The sequence below is a fragment of the Passer montanus genome, unplaced genomic scaffold (assembly GCF_014805655.1).
Source record: "Passer montanus isolate IOZ18808 unplaced genomic scaffold, ASM1480565v1 scaffold123, whole genome shotgun sequence".
Taxonomy (NCBI): Eukaryota; Metazoa; Chordata; class Aves; order Passeriformes; family Passeridae; genus Passer; species Passer montanus.
The window spans coordinates 1,219,098-1,235,654 of record NW_024359056.1 but is presented as its reverse complement, the minus strand read 5'-3'; the positions used below and the strand labels follow the sequence as shown (position 1 = coordinate 1,235,654).

General features: G+C 59.1%; 2 protein-coding genes across 4 annotated transcripts in view; both read right to left on the bottom strand.

The window, feature by feature from the left end:
• BIN3 (bridging integrator 3) overlaps positions 1 to 7,659 on the bottom strand; it is a 44,345-nt gene extending 36,686 nt beyond the window's left edge. The window contains exon 1 of the mRNA XM_039698305.1: positions 7,598 to 7,659. Coding sequence (XP_039554239.1) covers positions 7,598 to 7,605 — 8 coding nt within the window. The 5' untranslated portion in view covers positions 7,606 to 7,659. The remainder of the gene's footprint in view (positions 1 to 7,597) is intronic.
• Positions 7,660 to 11,980: 4,321 nt separating this feature from the next.
• On the bottom strand, positions 11,981 to 16,531 carry EGR3 (early growth response 3). Of its 3 annotated transcripts, none has more exons than XM_039698388.1 (2): positions 16,237 to 16,531; positions 11,981 to 15,216 (listed from the first exon to the last, which is right to left on the bottom strand). In XM_039698388.1, the coding sequence occupies exons 1-2, from the start codon at positions 16,388 to 16,390 to the stop codon at positions 14,177 to 14,179; spliced, it is 1,194 nt and encodes a 397-aa protein (XP_039554322.1). In that variant the 5' UTR covers positions 16,391 to 16,531; the 3' UTR covers positions 11,981 to 14,176. The 3 variants fall into 3 exon arrangements, with proteins under 3 accessions (XP_039554322.1, XP_039554324.1, XP_039554323.1); XM_039698390.1 differs by lacking the exon at positions 16,237 to 16,531 and adding an exon at positions 15,732 to 15,861; XM_039698389.1 differs by lacking the exon at positions 16,237 to 16,531 and adding an exon at positions 15,500 to 15,691.
• Between the last annotated feature and the right edge of the window lie 26 nt (positions 16,532 to 16,557).

Sequence of the window (16,557 nt, the reverse complement as noted above, 5' to 3'; positions counted from 1 at the left end):
AGCGGAGGTCACGGGGTGGGGACGGGAGGGATGTGGGATGACATCCCTGGGGAATGAAGGCGCCCATGCCGCAGGTGAGCGCTCCCACCTGGATTTCAGCCCATCCCCGGGATCCTGGAGGCTTTGAGCCACGCAGGGATGTCAGGGTGAGCCGCTGCAGCGGGGGAGAAGGGAAAGAGAGGTGTAAAAAGAGGCGAAAAAAGAGGTGTAAACATCGATTTTCTGGATTTTAGGTCAGGCCAGGGAAGGCAAGGCACCTTCCTGAAGTTTGGCGGTGCAGGGATGAGCTCCTGGGAGCAGGTCCCTCTGCATCCTGCACGGAGCTAGGCACGGTGTCAGTGTTAAGCAAATCAAAAATAATGTCAGAATCCTCTCTCCCACCCATTCCAAGAGGAGCATGAAAAAAATAATGATATTTTACTCACCCATCAAAAGAAAATTACTCACGCCAGGCGCGTGGGCGAGCAGAATTTTGCAGGGCTGTTTTAGGCCCTGACTATGCTACAAAAATATCCATTTTAAGCACGGTTGTGAAACACGGTTGTGGCTCAACCAGAGCACTGGGTTGGAGCTACCTGGACAAAACAGGTGGAAAAATGAACAATTAAGGAATAAGCACTGCGAGGCCTGTGATGGTGGCAGGGGAGGTGGCAGGTGGCACTTCCCAGCTGCTCCACCCCGGGAAATGCCCGGCTGGCGCTCCAGTTTCACCACGATAAAAACTTTGGGATGTGCAAAGCACCTTGCACAGGTGCTCCAGGTAACAGGGAGGTGTTTGGGAGCCTCACTCACTGCTCTGGTATCCACTTGCTTCATCCCAGTTCATTTTATCCCATGCTCATCTCCTGATCCCAGTATCACTGAAACCTGCAGGGAAGGGGAGCGCTGCCGTCGGCCACGTGGGGCTCCAGAAAACATCAATATTGATTGAGAGGGAAGAAAACAGAGCCTGGGGCTGGGTGTGCATCGCTCCTGCCCAGCGTGGCCACGGCTCCAAAACACAGGAAACACTGCAATAACCAACAACCTGGGCAAATCCATAAGAGGGAAAACAACAGGAATAACCAACAACCTGGGCAAATCCAAAACACAGAAAACACTGCAATAACCAACAACCTGGGCAAATCCATAAGAGGGAAAACAACAGGAATAACCAACAACCTGGGCAAATCCAAAACACAGAAAACACTGCAATAACCAACAACCTGGGCAAATCCTTAACGTGGAAAACACCAGGAATAACCAACAACCTGGGCAAATCCATGACACAGAAAACACCAGGAATAACCAACAACCTGGGCAAATCCATAAGAGGGAAAACAACAGGAATAAACAACCTGTGCAAATCCCTAACAGGGAAAATATTGGGAATAACCAACAACCTGGGCAAATCCTTAACCCAGAAAACACCGGAATAACCAACAACCTGGGCAAATCTATGACCCAGAAAACACCAGGAATAACCACCAACCTGGGCAAATCCATGACACAGACAATATTGGAATAACCACCAACCTGGGCAAATCCTTAACGTGGAAAACACTGGAATAACCACCAACCTGGGCAAATCCAGAAAACAGACAATACTGGAATAACCAACAACCTGGGCAAATCTATAACAGGGAAAACATTGGGAGTAACCAACAACCTGGGCAAATCCATAAGAGGGAAAACAACAGGAATAAACAACCTGTGCAAATCCCTAACAGGGAAAATATTGGGAGTAACCAACAACCTGGGCAAATCCATAACAAGGAAAATACTGGGAATAATAAACAACCCCACTCTGAGGCTATGCAAATCCTTAACATGGAAAACACCAGGAATAACCAACAACCTGGGCAAATCCATAAAACAGAAAATACCGGGAATAACCAACAGCCTGAGCAAATCCATAACAGGGAAAACACCGGGAATAACCAACAACCCCACTTTTGAGGCTCTGCAAACCCATCCAGCCTCCCATCCTGTGGGAGAGACAAACAAAACCCCCTTTTCCCTGTGGGAATTCACCTGGCGGAGAGTGGGAAACTGGAGCAGGGGTGTTTGGGAGCCTGGTTATGAGGTTTGGTTTGACGCAGTCTCAGGAACCTTAAAAAACACTTTATAAAGTCAAAAATGAGGCACTTGGGGCAGTAAGGGGATGATACAGTAAAATCCAGCCCTCCACTCTCTTTATTTTTAGAAGGAGTGCCGGCCAAGGGAATCACTGGATTACACATGAGGAAGAGGGGGATGAGGATGCTCCAAGAGATCCCAAAGCCTAAAGAAGCCATGGAGCATAGCTAGGATTCCAAAAACATCTCAGCTGTCCATGCCAGGCTAGAAAGGCAGAGCTGCCTCACTGTCTGGGTGCAGGAATCAGGAATTTGGGGATTTAATCCAGGCTCTGTCACCAGCAGGAGCTCTCTGGAACAGCTCTCCTGTGCTGGTACAAGGGACATCACTGTGCACTTGGGAGCGATCCCTGTGTTGCAGGAGCATTCCCTGTGCTCCTGGGAGTGATCCCTGTGTTCCAGGGAGCATTCCCTGTGTTCCAGGGAGTGTTCCCTGTGTTCCAGGGAGCACTCCCTGTGTTCCAGGAGTGTTCCCTGTGTCCCAGGAGCATTCCCTGTGCTCCTGGGAGTGATCCCTGTGTTCCAGGGAGCATTCCCTGTGTTCCAGGGAGCATTCCCTGTGCTCCTGGGAGTGATCCCTGTGTTCCAGGGAGCACTCCCTGTGTTCCAGGAGTGTTCCCTGTGTCCCAGGAGCATTCCCTGTGCTCCTGGGAGTGATCCCTGTGTTCCAGGGAGCATTCCCTGTGTTCCAGGAGTGTTCCCTGTGTTCCCTGTGTTCCAGGGAGCACTCCCTGTGTTCCAGGAGTGTTCCCTGTGTTCCAGGGAGCATTCCCTGTGTTCCAGGAGTGTTCCCTGTGTCCCAGGAGCATTCCCTGTGCTCCTGGGAGTGATCCCTGTGTTCCAGGGAGCATTCCCTGTGTTCCAGGGAGCATTCCCCATGTTCCTGGGAGTGTTCCCAGCCGTCATGCAGCACAGAGAACTCACAAGGAGTGAGGGATGGCCCAGGATTAACTCCACACCACTCAACAAAGCACCAACCTGCCAACAGCCCTTAAATCTCTGGGGATTTCCCTTACAAAAAAAATTAAGGATATGAGTGCCCAGGAGCCAAAATGGTGGCAATTTATGCAACCTCCCAGCTCTGCAAAACAATGCTGAGGATGAAGCTCCATCCTCTTCCTCAGCTGCAGCATCCAAGCCTGGAAAAAGAGGGATCAGCCCAGGACTAATGGCACCCAACGCCAGAGAGACGCACGTGGAAGCTGAGCAAAGTCCCTGCTTCCCTGAGAGAAATGAGTTTGTAGAGCATTTTTAAAGCTTAATAGAAAGTTCACAGAGTGTATAACCCAACACTTCCCACAGCGGCCAGGGCTGGAACAAAGCTCTCCCTCGCCGGAGCGATGCCAGGGCCGGACGTGCCTCGCTGTGACATTTCAGCAGCGGGCACGACCCCACGTGTGTCAGCGCTGCCACGGACGTCAGCCGGGCCCGCACCGTGAATGGCCCCATTGATGCCGGGAGGGCAGCCCGGGAGGGGACCGGGCTGAGGGCAGCACCGGGCTGAGAGCACACACACGCTCAGGGCCGGGCTGAGGACACACACGCAGAGCTGCACTGAGGGCACACACACAAGGCTGGACTGAGGGAACACGTCCATGGTCAGATTGAGGGCACACACACCCAAGGCTAGACCGAGGGCACACGCTCAGGGCCGGACTGAGGGCACACGTCCATGGCTGGACTGAGAGAACACGTCCACGGCCAGACTGACGGCACACACCCAGGGCTGCACTGAGGGCGCACACACACGTCCATGGCTGGACTGAGGGCACACACACACCCAGGGCTGGACTGACGGCACTTGCTCAGGGCTGGACTGAGGGCACACGCCCATGGCTGAACTGAGGGCACACACACGTCCATGGCTGGACTCATGGCACACATTAATGGCTGCACTGAGGGCACAAGCTCAGCGCTGGACTCAGGGCACGCACACATCCATGGCTGGACTGAGGGCACACACTCAGGGCCGGACTCAGGGCACGCACACATCCATGGCTGGACTGAGGGCACACACACGTCCATGGCTGGACTCATGGCACACATTAATGGCTGCACTGAGGGCACAAGCTCAGGGCTGGACTCAGGGCACACACATGTCTATGGCTGCACTGAGGGCACACACCCAGGACTGCAATGAGGGCACACGCTCAGGGCCGAATTCAGGGCACGCACACATCCATGGCTGGACTGAGGGCACACGCTCAGGGCCGGACTCAGGGCACACACATGTCTATGGCTGGACTGAGGGCACACACACGTCCATGGCTGCACTGAGGGCACACGCTCAGGGCCGGACTCAGGGCACACACACATCCATGACTGCACTGAGGGCACACACATGTCTATGGCTGCACTGAGGGCACACGCTCAGGGCCGGACTCAGGGCATGCACACATCCATGGCTGCACTGAGGGCACACACACATCCATGGCTGCACTGAGGGCACACACACATCCATGGCTGCACTGAGGGCACACACGCAGGGCCACACTGAGGGCGATTGTGCGGCCGCCGTGGCGCTGGAAGCCTGCAGGCTCCAAGCTCCTCGTGCGTCAGCCACGCTCCAGAGGGTGACGCGGCCAGAGAAGAAAGAGACTCAGAATTCCCCGGAGTTCCCCCGCTCGCCGGGCAACTGTTGGAGCTCTGGATGCCAAGAGTTTTAGATTTTCTGTACAGACAGACTCTGATCCCCAGGAGAGCACTGCATTTGACCTGAGGCTGTGGAGAAGGTTTCCAAAATTGATTGATAGCACTGGAATTACGGGTGTGGAGCTGGCTACAAGTGTTTGACATCACAGGGTGGAAAACTTAAGAGTTTGAGGTTTTAGAATACAGCAATAAATATGGAGCAAGATGGAGGTTTTAGGGCAGCGGCAGGTTGCTCTTCTTTGCCTTCTTCTTCCTTCTTCTCCATGAATTTGGGTGGTATTTGTAATTGAACAGAAAAGTCCACAGTGCAGACTTTGAGGGATCAGTTATTGGGTTAAAAGTGAAAATAATTTAGGTAAAATTTCTTAATTGGATAGATTAACCTTAAACAAGAGATAGTTAACCATTTTGTGCCTTGCTAATGAAAGACTGCAGAACTCATTGCTGTGAGACTGCAACTGATAAGAAAAAATAAACATCAGAGTCTAAACTATCATCTCAAGTACCTTCAATCCCAACCTCAACAGAGGTAGAAAAAGGAAGCCAAAATCCAGCAGACAACAACCTTGGATTCCTCCCCAGAAAGAGGCAAAACCAGCCAATCTCCCAGAGAAAGGGCTCCCAGAAAAAGCCAGATGTGTTGGGGTGACAAGGGACAGTCCCTGGGCTGGATGGACACCAGGAATTGCACGTGGAAGTGTGGATACCCTGCATCCAAATGATTCCAACGCATGAAGGGATTAATTATCCCCCACATTTTGGCTCTGAAGCTCCTCCTGGACCAGAGGGTCCTTTCCAGAGTCCCTTCCCTCAGGCTTCCTGGGAAAAGTTGGCTCCAAAACCTCATTAGCCAACACTGACCATAATTGCTGATGTTCTGAGATGAGCAAAGCAAAACCAAAGTGATTCCAGGGGATAAATGTGTATTTTTAGCCCAAATGCCCAGTTTTAATCAGTACCTGTGTGTGCCTCGTTACATTCTTGGAGTACATTTCCAAACCACAACTCCACAGCTCCCAACCCAAAGAAATTTTCCATTGTCACCACGGAACTCAACCTTCCAGGCAAGGAAAAGCCCTTTTAGCTCTTGATCCATCCCCTCCTTTGCCTCTCACAACACTGCTGGATCTCCAGAACTACCCAGGATGAGAAATCACACACAGCAGTCCAGATTAATTTCTAATATTATTGATTTCTAGTACAATTCAAATAAATAAGCACCAACGTGTCCAAACTGAGCCCTCATCAGTTTGATTCAAACACATGGGAATTCCTCTTTCCCCTTTTTTAAAGGAAAAAGCTTTACTTTCATGGAGTTGAAGGTGGTTTTGCAGCATTTCAGAGCCAATGGGGACATTGGGGGACCCTCCTTGTACCTGCAGCAGCACCTGGGCAGGGAGGGGGAGCGGTGGGAAGGGGTCAGGGGTGCTGTGGGGGGCACAGGGGAGGGCTGGGAGGGTGCTCGCCTGTGGGGTGGCCACAGGGACAGCAGGGACAAGCCTGGCCAGCACTGGGGCAGCCCCCAGGACAAACCTGGCCAGAACTGGGGCAAACCTGGCAAGGACTGGGACAAACCTGGCCAGGACCGGCATTCCAGCAGGACAAACCTGGCCAGCGCTGGGGATTCCAGCAGGACAAACCTGGCCAGCACTGGGACAAACCTGGCAAGGACCAGGACAAACCTGGCTGCACTGAGGGCACAAGCTCAGGGGCTTGAGAGCACACACACGGGATTCCAGCAGGACAAACCTGGCCAGGACTGGGACAACCCTGGCAAGGACCAGGACAAACCTGGCCAGGACTGGGATTCCAGCAGGACAAACCAGGCCAGGACTGGGACAAACCTGACCAGGACTAGGGATTCCAGCAGGACAAACCAGGCCAGGACTGGGACAAGCCTGGCCAGCACTGGGGATTCCAGCAGGACAAACTTGGACAGGATTGGGACAAACCTGATCAAAACAGGGAACCCTACCAGGGCCAGCACCAGGATGAACTTGGGCAGCACTGGGGATTCCAGCAGGACAAACCAGGCCAGGACTGGGACAAACCTGATCAAGACAGGGGACCCTACCAGGGCCGGCACCAGGACAAACCTGGCCAGGACTGGGGACCCCACCAGGGCCAGCACCAGCTCGGCTACAAACCTGGCCAGCACTGGGGATTCCAGCAGGACAAACCTGGCAAAGACTGGGACAAACCTGGCCAGGACTGGGACAAACCTGGCAAAGACTGGGACAAACCTGATCAAGACAGGGGACCGTACCAGGGCCGGCACCAGGACAAACCTGGCCAGGACTGGGGATCCCACCAGGGCCAGCACCGGGGCCTCTCCAGGCCCAGCAGTGGGGCCAAGCCAGGCCAGCACTGTGAACCCCCCGGCTCCGCTCCAGGGCCTGCACCGGGGCTCGCTCCGGGCCCGTCCCCGGCTCCTCCTCACCCGCAGTGCCCACGGTGAGGAGCCGGGACCCGGCTCCGGTTCCCCCGCCCTGCCCCGCCGGTCTCGGTTCCTCCTCCCTGCCCCGGTGCCGGTGCCGGCGCTCCCGTTCCCCTGCCCTGCCCCGGTGCCGGCTCCCCCTCCCTGCCCCAGTCCCGGCGTTCCCGCTCCCCCGCCGTGCCCCGTCCCGGTTCCTCCGCCCGGTGCCGGTGCCGGCGCTCCCGCTCCCCCGCGCTGCCCCGCTCCCGGTCCCGCTGGCCGGTCCCCCGCCCTGTCCCGGTGCCGGTGCCGGCGCTCCCGCTCCCCCGCGCTGCCCCGCTCCCGGTCCCGCTGGCCGGTCCCCCGCCCTGTCCCGGTGCCGGTGCCGGTGCCGGGGTCCCCCCGCACTCACCAGCTCATCTTCCCCCTCCGCCCCGCGCCGCTCCCGGAAGCGCCGCCGCTCCTGGCCCCGCCCCTTCCGGCGGCGCTCACCCCCGGGGCCGCGCGCCGCGGTGACGCCACGCGGTGGGGGCGTGACGTCACACCGCGGGGGGAGAGTGACGTCACGGGCAAGGCGCGCGGGGAGAAGAGCCCGAAATTCGCCCGGTTTCGGTGCAAGGGCTGGGAATGGGGCGGGAGGGGGCGGAGATAAACCGCTGGGAGCTGTGGAGCGTGCCCGGGGGGGGCCGGGAGGAGGAACTGCCGGGATCACCCCTGGGTGGGTGAGGAAGAATTGCCAGGATCACCCTGGGATGGCCAAGGAGGAATTGCCTGGATCACCCCTGGGTGGGCAGGAAGGAATTCCACGGATCACCCCTGGATGGGTGAGGAGGAATTGCCGGGATCACCCCTGGGTGGGAATGGAGGAATTGCCTGGATCACTCCTGGGTGGGAATGGAGGAACTGCTGGGATCACCCCTGGGTGGGCAGGAAGGAATTCCACGGATCACCCCTGGATGGGTGAGGAGGAATTGCCTGGATCACCCCTGGGTGGGAATGGAGGAACTGCCGGGATCACCCCGGGGTGGGAATGGAGAAGGAATTGCCTGGATCACCCCTGGGTGGGCAGGAATTGCCTGGATCACCTCGGGGTGGGAATGGAGAAGGAATTGCCTGGATTACCCCTGGAGTGGGCGAGGACACGGGGAGGGAATGCCCAGGAACATCCCAAAAGTGGGTGAGGGCAGGAGCGTGGAATGCCCAGGAGCAGCCCGCAGTGGGCAGTGGCACAGGAGGGGATGCCCAGGGGCATTCCTGGGGTGGGCGAGGGTCAGGAATTGCCTGGGAGCATCCTGAGCTGGATGGGGGCACCGAGAGGGGTGCCCAGGGTTGTTCCCTGGGGTGGGCGAGGGCACAGGGAAGGGATTCCCAGGGACATCCCGGGATGGGCGTGGGCAGGGGGTGCCCAGGGACACCCTGGGCAGGGGGAGGAGCAGGACCACCCCAGTGGAGGAAATCCAAGGGACATGCGTCACCTTTGGAAGAGCAGGAGCGCCCAGTTTTGGGCAGAAACCCCCCAAACCCATCTTGAGGAGGCTGGACAGGGGTGGGAGGGACAGCAGAGTCCTTCTGGTGACCAAAACCACGCCGTGCCCTCAGCACTGACCCACCAGCCACCTCCGTCGGGGATGCAGCAGAGCCCCCCACGGCCGGGGTGCCCCTGGAGCCCCCGTTCCAGCCCAGGGTGCCACCCTGGGGTGGGAGGCAGGGCTGGTGCCAGCTGCCACATGGCAGCGCACGGGGCGGGCCGGGCGCCAGGGCTGGCTTTACCAATTAGCAGGTGGAGGTAAACAGCACGGTAATTACAGGCAGCCAGGATGATGCTAAACTGGGAAGGTGTTACCGACACCGCTGAGGACAGGGATTAGCCCAAAAGGAGCAGGGGGAGGGGGCAGATCCGGGGGGGCACCAGTGCCAGGGTGGCAACCCCCACCATTGTCCCATTTTGTGCCGGGGTGGGGAGGAGGAGCTGGGCTGGGTGGACAGGGGACGTTGTGGGGTGGTCTGAGGGGGAGGGATCGGTTTTGGGGTGGGCAAAACCCCGAGGGGAGGCAGCCAGGAGGGTCCCCACATCCCCACCCAGGTGTGGGCAGGGTGAGGAGGAGGAGGAGGAAGGCTGGGGCCAGGGAGGTTTTGCTGCCAGCTGCTGCTCCCAGGCCTGTCGCCGGCGTGGTGCCCCTCACTGTCACCTCGGGGCCAGGGGATGGGACAAGGCAGAGCTGGGACGAGCCTGGGTCTGTCATCCTGGTGGCCACAGGACTCGGGGAGCATCTGCTGTGGAGGCTCTGCCCTTTGTACCCCTGTCCCAGGAGGATGAGTGTGGCCCCTTCCTCCAGAAGGGGTGGGGATGGATCCACGTGGTCCCACGGGGTGGGAGGTGAGGTCAGATGATCCAGAACCATCCAGGCCTTCTGTGGGTGGTGTCTCCTGCCTGGCCGTGGCAGAAGCTGAGCCAGAGGTGAGAAGATCAGGGAAGGATCCCATCAACATCTGTACTCCAGCTGCAAACCACGAGCTTCTGGCTGTGGGTCCTCGTCGCTCCCAACCCCAGGGACGGGGTCTCAGCTCTTGGTGCTCCTCCTGAGCAGCAAATCCCATCCCGTGGAGAGCTCTTGGATCCAACCATATCCTGCAAAGCCCCGGAGACCCTCAGCAGGGAGGAGCGAGGTGTTGGTGGCCTCCTCAGGACCCGCCGCTCCCGCCGAGGAGGCACAGGCAGCAAGTTCTGTGGAGCTGGTACGTGACTGGAAGCCCTTCCCTCCTCCCCAGAACACAGATAGCCCAGAACGGGGATGGAAAGTGCCGTGTTTCCGTAGCAACCAACATTTTCCGTGCAAGGTGCTGCACGCACTCCCCGCGCTTTGCCACCCAAGGGTGCTCCTCACCTTCCTGCTCCGCGCCAGGGCAGTCCTGCCCAGCGGGATGCCCAGGCCCGGCTGGCACAGAGGCTCCCCAGGGCCTGGTGGGCTCCTTCCCTCCTCCTCGCCCCGCAGAAGGAGCCCAAAGCGTTGGTGCAACGTTGGGTGGCTCCTCACTGGGGCGGCTCCTCTGCTGTGCCCGTTCCCAGGATCTCCAGCGTTTTCCAGATGAGCCACCGGCGGAGAGGGGCACCTCCAGCAGCACCAGCACCTGCACAGCACCCTCGGGTGGCGCTGGGGGCCGTGGTGGCGCTGCTGTGGGTGGTGGCTCTGGTTCCTGCCCCCTGAGCCACACACGGGGACACCACGGGGACACCGATGGCTCCCAAGCCGCCCCGCAGCCCCTGATGGCTGCAGGAGCTCCAGAGCACACAGGGAGGGACAATCCCAGCTCGTCCCGATCCAGCCTCACGCGGCCACCAAACCCTCGACCACCGGGAATCCGCACAGAGGAGACCCGGTGCAGCGCCAAAGCCAAGTCCTCAACACCACGAGATGCCGTCCCTGTCTGGGCCAGCTGTGCCCTGAGTCACAGTCAGAGCCTGGATTTCCCCAAATTAAAGCCTTTCCAAGCCAGGGAGCGCAGCAAACCCCCTGGAACGGGCAGAGCTGCCCTGGAATGGCCGGAGCAGCAGCTTTTCCAGGCCCGGCTGCAGATCCAAATCAAAAACCAGGAAACCTGACAACGTTGCCAACACTTCCATACCCTGGGAACACCAGAAAAGACCACAGTGCCAGTGCCAGCCACCAGCAGTGCCAGCAGGGCCTCGGGAAGGAGGACACTTGTGGGGTGCTCAACCGGTCACGCTCCACCCCAGCAGAGCTGGACCCCTGCACACCAAGGGACCCCCAGACCCCGGTCTGGGATCCTGCAGCACCATCCCAGCTCTGGCATTCAGGCTCCATCCCCATCCCTGGGGAAGGATCCAACCACCACACGCCACCGCTCCAAACATGCAAGCGCCTCCAAACTCCTTCTCCCACTCGTTCCTCGTGCCCGTGCGAGCGCCAGCGCTGAAACCCAGCGATTTATTTTTATCCCGAGCGATCCAGGCTGGGAAAAAAATCCCCTGCAGGCGCTGTCCCCGGGGCGATTTGGCGGAGGCGCGGGAGCATTACCGGCTGAAGCGGCGCGATCCTCTTTGGTGGCCCAAAGTTATCCCGGCCGCCGCGGAAGCCGCCAGCAAAATGGTGACGGGGTCAAGGCGGCGGCGGCACGAGCGGGGAAAAACAGGATGGGAGGTCAAGGGCAAAGCAAGGACGCGGCGGATTTTTGGGGAGAGGGTGGGTGCCCCATCCTGGTTGGGTTCCCCCATCCTGGTGGGGTGCTCCCCATCCCGGTTGGGTTCCCCCATCCCGGTTGGGTTCCCCTATCCCGGTTGGGTTCCCCCATCCCGGTTGGGTTCCCCCATCCTGGTTGGGTTCCCCCATCCTGGTTGGGTTCCCCTATCCCGGTTGGGTTCCATTATCCCGGTGGGGTGCCTCCTGTCCCAGTTGGGTTCCCCCATACTGGTCAGGTGCCCCCCATCTCAGTGGGGTTCCCCCATCCCAGTGGGGTTCCTCCATCCTGGTGGGGTGCCCCCATCCCAGTTGGGTTCCCCCCATCCCGGTGGGGTGCTCCCCATCCCAGTGGGGTTCCTCCATCCAGGTTGGGTTCCTCCATCCTGGTTGAGTGTCCCCATCCCGGTGGGGTTCCCCCATCCCAGTTGGGTTCCCCCATCCCGGTCAAGTTCCCCCATCCCAGTTGGGTGCCCCCATCCCGGGGAAGAAGGGACGCGAGGACGGAGCCGGTCGCCTTCGGGGTTGCCCAGCGGGGTCCTGCTGTGCCGTCCTGTGGATAGAACCGAAGCAGAGGGAGGGGGACTGAGAAAAAAAAGTGGGTTACTTTTTTTAAAAAATCATATAAAAAAATAATATTTAAGGAAATACAGCACTAGGAAAAAAATTCTGTACAGACAGGTTTCAAAGTCGCCCGTAAAGAGACACAGCACCCACTTCCCTGCACATTTCAACCATTTTTACACTCCCCTTACACATTAAAACCTTGGGTTTTTTTACTTTCCAAACCAATATAGATCAATTTAAGCAAATAAAGATATTTACTACAGATTTTGATTGTCAGCAAACACAATATATTTACTGCATTAGCATTTGCTCACAGTGCAAATGGTACAACAATACATCAGTTCAATATTTCTGATTTTTTCCCTTAAAAATGCTGTATGCATTAACTATCATATTTGCATTACAACATGACAAATGAGCAAATGAAATGTGTGTGAAAATTATCACCTTTTCACAATATCAAGCATAATTTTTTTTAACCTTAGTATAAGGTACTATAAATCCAAGAAATAAAAACATCCACAAAATATATTACATCTGGTATGATTTTTTTTTCTCTAAGTACTCAACTTTATACAAAAGTCTTTCAAAAAATATCATTCCCTTAGGTTTGTGTGGTTAAACCTGATTGTGGTTTGTTTTTTTTTTTTTTTGTTCCTTTCAGTTCACATAAATTAGACTGCATTCTTCCTCTTCTCTTTATTTTTTGTACGTTTTTAATGTGTTTTTTTGTGTTTTTTTTTTCACATGCAGACATCAAACCTGGATAGCACGACCTTTTGGCAACAAAGATTTTTTTTTCTTTTTAAGTCATTATTATTTTTGCTTAGTTTAGCTTAAATGTCTGAGCACAGTTTTATTAAAACAAAAGAAGAAAAAAATCAGAGCAGTCATGCAATGACATGCACATACCAGAAGGAGAAAGAAAAAAAAAATAATAAAATAGAGGACTAATTGATTTTTCTCCTCCATAGTTGGGTGGTTGTTTTAAAGTGACCAAATAAAATAAAATAAAAATATCTCACATTATAAAAAGTATTCTTTTTTTTTTTCCCTGTATTTCTGTAAAGAATTTCCCTTCTGCTGAAAACAAAGAAAAAAATATAATAAAAAGGAAAAGAAAACAAAAATAAGAAAACAAACCCAAAAGCTGCTGCCGGGACATCGCTCCCCGCTGCCCCCCGGAGTTGGGGGGACCCGCAGAGCCGCCCCCCGCCCCACCAGCCTGGCTTGGGGGGCTGAGCCCTCTTACCTCCAGCACGGGGAGCCGGTGCTTGGGGACACGGGGGACACGGGGCCGGGGGGGCAACGGGGCTCCAGGCCCAGCGAGGAGAGGAGCCAGATGAGCTCCATCCATCCATCCATCCATCCATCCATCCATCCATCCGTCCGTCCGTCCATCCATCCATCCATCCATCCATCCATCCATCCGTCCATCCGTCCATCCGTCCATCCGTCCATCCATCCATCCATCCATCCATCCGTCCATCCCCTCACGGATCCTGGAGCGCCCAGCCCCGGGGGAGCCGGGCACGACGGGACCGGGGGAGGCCGATCCTGGAGCAGCCAGCCCCGGCAGGGCGGGCGGGTCGGACCGAGCCCCGGGATCCAGGTCAGCCGCGATTATTCCCGGGATCTGCCGCCCGGGCAGCCCGGAGCCGGGCCGGGTGGGTGCGGGCGGGACGGAGCCGGGAGGTGCCGGGTGAGGGCCGAGGGGTGCGGGAGAGCCGGGATGGGGCAATCCAGGCGGGATCCGGGCGGTGCAAGTAATCCAGGTGCGGGAGCGGGGATCCGGGAGAGCCGGGCAAGGAGGGCGCGGACAGCCCGGCCCCGGGCGGTGCGGGTGCGGGCAGCCGGGATCCGGGAGTTGCGGGAGCGGGCGGCCGGGATCCAGGCAGTGCGGGCGGCCCGGCCCCGGGCAGTGCAGGTGGAAGCAGCCGGGATGTGGAAGGTGCAGGAGCAGGCAGCCGGGATCCAGGTGCTGCGGGCAATCCCAGCGCGGGCAGCGCGAGTCCGGGCAATCCGGGTGCGGGCGGTGCGGGTCCCATCGATCCAAGTGCAGGCAGGATCCAGGTGCGGGCAGCCTGGACCCGGTCAATCCGGGTGCGGGCAGAGCGGACCCGTCGCAGCACAACCCCGGTATCCTGAACACCGTGGGGTTCCCCCCGGAGCGGTGCCGAGGGCAAGGGGAGGAGAAGGGGTGCCACCGCGCCGCCCCCCACAATCCCTCAAGCGCACGTGGTGACGGCGGGGGCGAGGGCGACGGGGGGCGAGGTGGTGGCGGTGGCGGCGGGGGGCGCGGCGGGGGGCTGCACACCCGAGCCCTTCTCGGCCTTCTTCTCCTTCTGCTTGAGGTGGATCTTGGCGTGCCGCTTGCGCTCGTCGGAGCGGGCGAACTTGCGGCCGCAGAACTCGCAGGCGAAGGGCTTCTCGCCGGTGTGGGTGCGGATGTGGGTGGTGAGGTGGTCGCTGCGGCTGAAGCTCCGCATGCAGATGCGGCACTGGAAGGGCTTGTGGCCCGTGTGGATGCGGAGGTGACGGGTGAGCTCGTCGGAGCGGGAGAAGCGGCGGTCGCAGCCCTCGGCCGGGCAGGCGTGGGGCCGCTCGTGCAGCGGCGTCTTGCTGGGCCGGTTGGGATACTTGCGGGGTCGGATGGGCTTGAGCGTGAGGGGCGGCTGCGGCAGCCCCCCGAAACCCGGGTGGATCTGCTTGTCCTTGAAGGCCTTGATGGTCTCCAGCGGGGTTATGGGGGGCGGGTTGACGCGGATGGGGTCCAAGCTCTGGAAGGGTTTGTGCTCCGTGATGGTGCCCATGTCGTTGGGGTGGTGGTAGAGGTTATAGTCTGGGATCATGGGGAAGAGGTTGCTGTCCAAGGCGGGCTTGGCCGCCTGGTAATCCTGGGGGGAGTAGGTGAGGCCAGGGTTGCTCTGGGGGTCGTGGAAGGAGACAGGCTCTGGGTAGAGGTCACTGCAGGAGGAGTAGGGCGGCAGCGCGGGGTACATCTGGTCCACCTCGCCCTGCGGCGGCCCCATGCTGCCCGCCGAGCTCTGCGTGCTGGTGAGCGCGCCCGAGGACGGCGGCACCCCCAGGATGCCGGCGCTCATCAGGCTGATGATGTTGTCCTGGCACCAGTTGGAGGGCGAGTCAAAAGCGAATTTCCCCAGGTAGGTGACAGTCTTGTTGCCCGGGGCAGGTTGAAAAGTGCCCGAGTAGGAGGACAATTCCTGACCGGCCTTTTCGTTCGCTAAGCCAATGTCCATAACATTATCTGCAAAGTGCGAGAGAAGCGGGGCAGGGTAAGCCGGGAGGGCCCGGGGATGCACCGGGGGATGCTCCGGGGGATGCTCCGCAGAGCGGGGATGCACCGGTTCCCTCTCGCCTCGCTCCCCCCCTTCCCCTCGCTGCTTCCACCCCGCGTATGCGGCGCTGCCTGCCGGGGGTCCCGACGATGCGGGGCCGCCCGCGCCGCCCCCGCGAGGAGCTGCCCGGGGTGGGTGGGTGGGTGTGTGGGGGGGACACCCCACCGCCGCGCCGCCGGGGGAAGGAGGTACCTGCGGCTACAGGTAGGCTTCCTCCCCGTCCAGCCCCGGCAGCGCTGGGCACTCCGCGGAGCCGGGGCTGCGGCCGCCGACGCCGTTACCAACTCGCCGCCTTCCCTGCGCCGAGCCCCGGCGAGGAGAAACACGGGGATGGGGAGGAGGGGGGGGGGTTTAGCCTGGCGGGGCTCCGCGTGGGAGCGGGGACACGCGGGGAGCACCCGCCCCCGCCGCCCTCGGCGCTCACCTGTGCCCCCCAGATCCTCCCTCTCTCCTATCCACCCCCCGTTTCCCCCGGCCCCGCGCTCCGGGAAAGTCGGCGCCGCGTCCCGGGGAGCCCACGCTGCCGCCGCCGCCGCTGCGGGGAGCGGGGGGGCGGCTGCCACGGCCACGCGCGTCCGCCGGCGCGGGCGGGCGGCCCCTGCGCGGCACGGGGCTGCCCGGCCTTCCCCTCGTCCCCTCGGCCCTCCGGCTTCTCCACCCGCGCTCTCCTCCCCACGGAGCGCGGCCGCCGTCCCCGTACCTGCGGCGGCGGCTCGGCGGCGGCAGCGCTCGGCGGAGCCCTGCAGCGATCGCGCGGAGACACGGCGAGGAAAGGGGTGGGTGGGTGCGGGGGGGGGACGCTCCCCAGCCCCAGCTCTTCCCTTCCCTCCGAGGCTCCATGACACCCTACCCACAGCATCCTCCTCCTCGCCCCACCGGCTCCCCCCCTGCTCCTGCCTTTTCCCCATTTCCCTTCCCTCCCGCTTTACCTGCAGCCATCTGGTTGTAGTGAGCCACCGAGTCGCTGGTGCTGGAGAAGATATTCAAAGAGTTGGGGATCTCCTCTGGGTACAGATTGTCAGGCAATTGGTTCATCAAAGTGTTCATGGTCCCCGGCAGCTTCTCCAGTAGTTTGCCTGTCATAGCACTGGAGGAAAAGGCTGGTTCAACGTGGCTCCGAGCTCGGCTCCCGAGGAAACAACATCCGAGTGGCAAATCCGTGCGAGGGAAATCATGCAAGAAGAAAAGTTGGGGCGGGGGCGGCGGGGGGGAGGAGGAGGAGGCGGGGGGTAAAATAAATATTTTACCAA

Coding starts and splice junctions, on each gene's coding strand:
- EGR3 (XM_039698388.1), bottom strand. CDS start 16,390: ATGACAGGCAAACTACTGGAGAAGCTGCCGGGGACCATGAACACTTTG. Junction 15,217..16,236: donor CTACAACCAGATGGCTGCAG/GTAAAGCGGGAG, acceptor CGCACTTTGCAG/ATAATGTTATGGACATTGGC.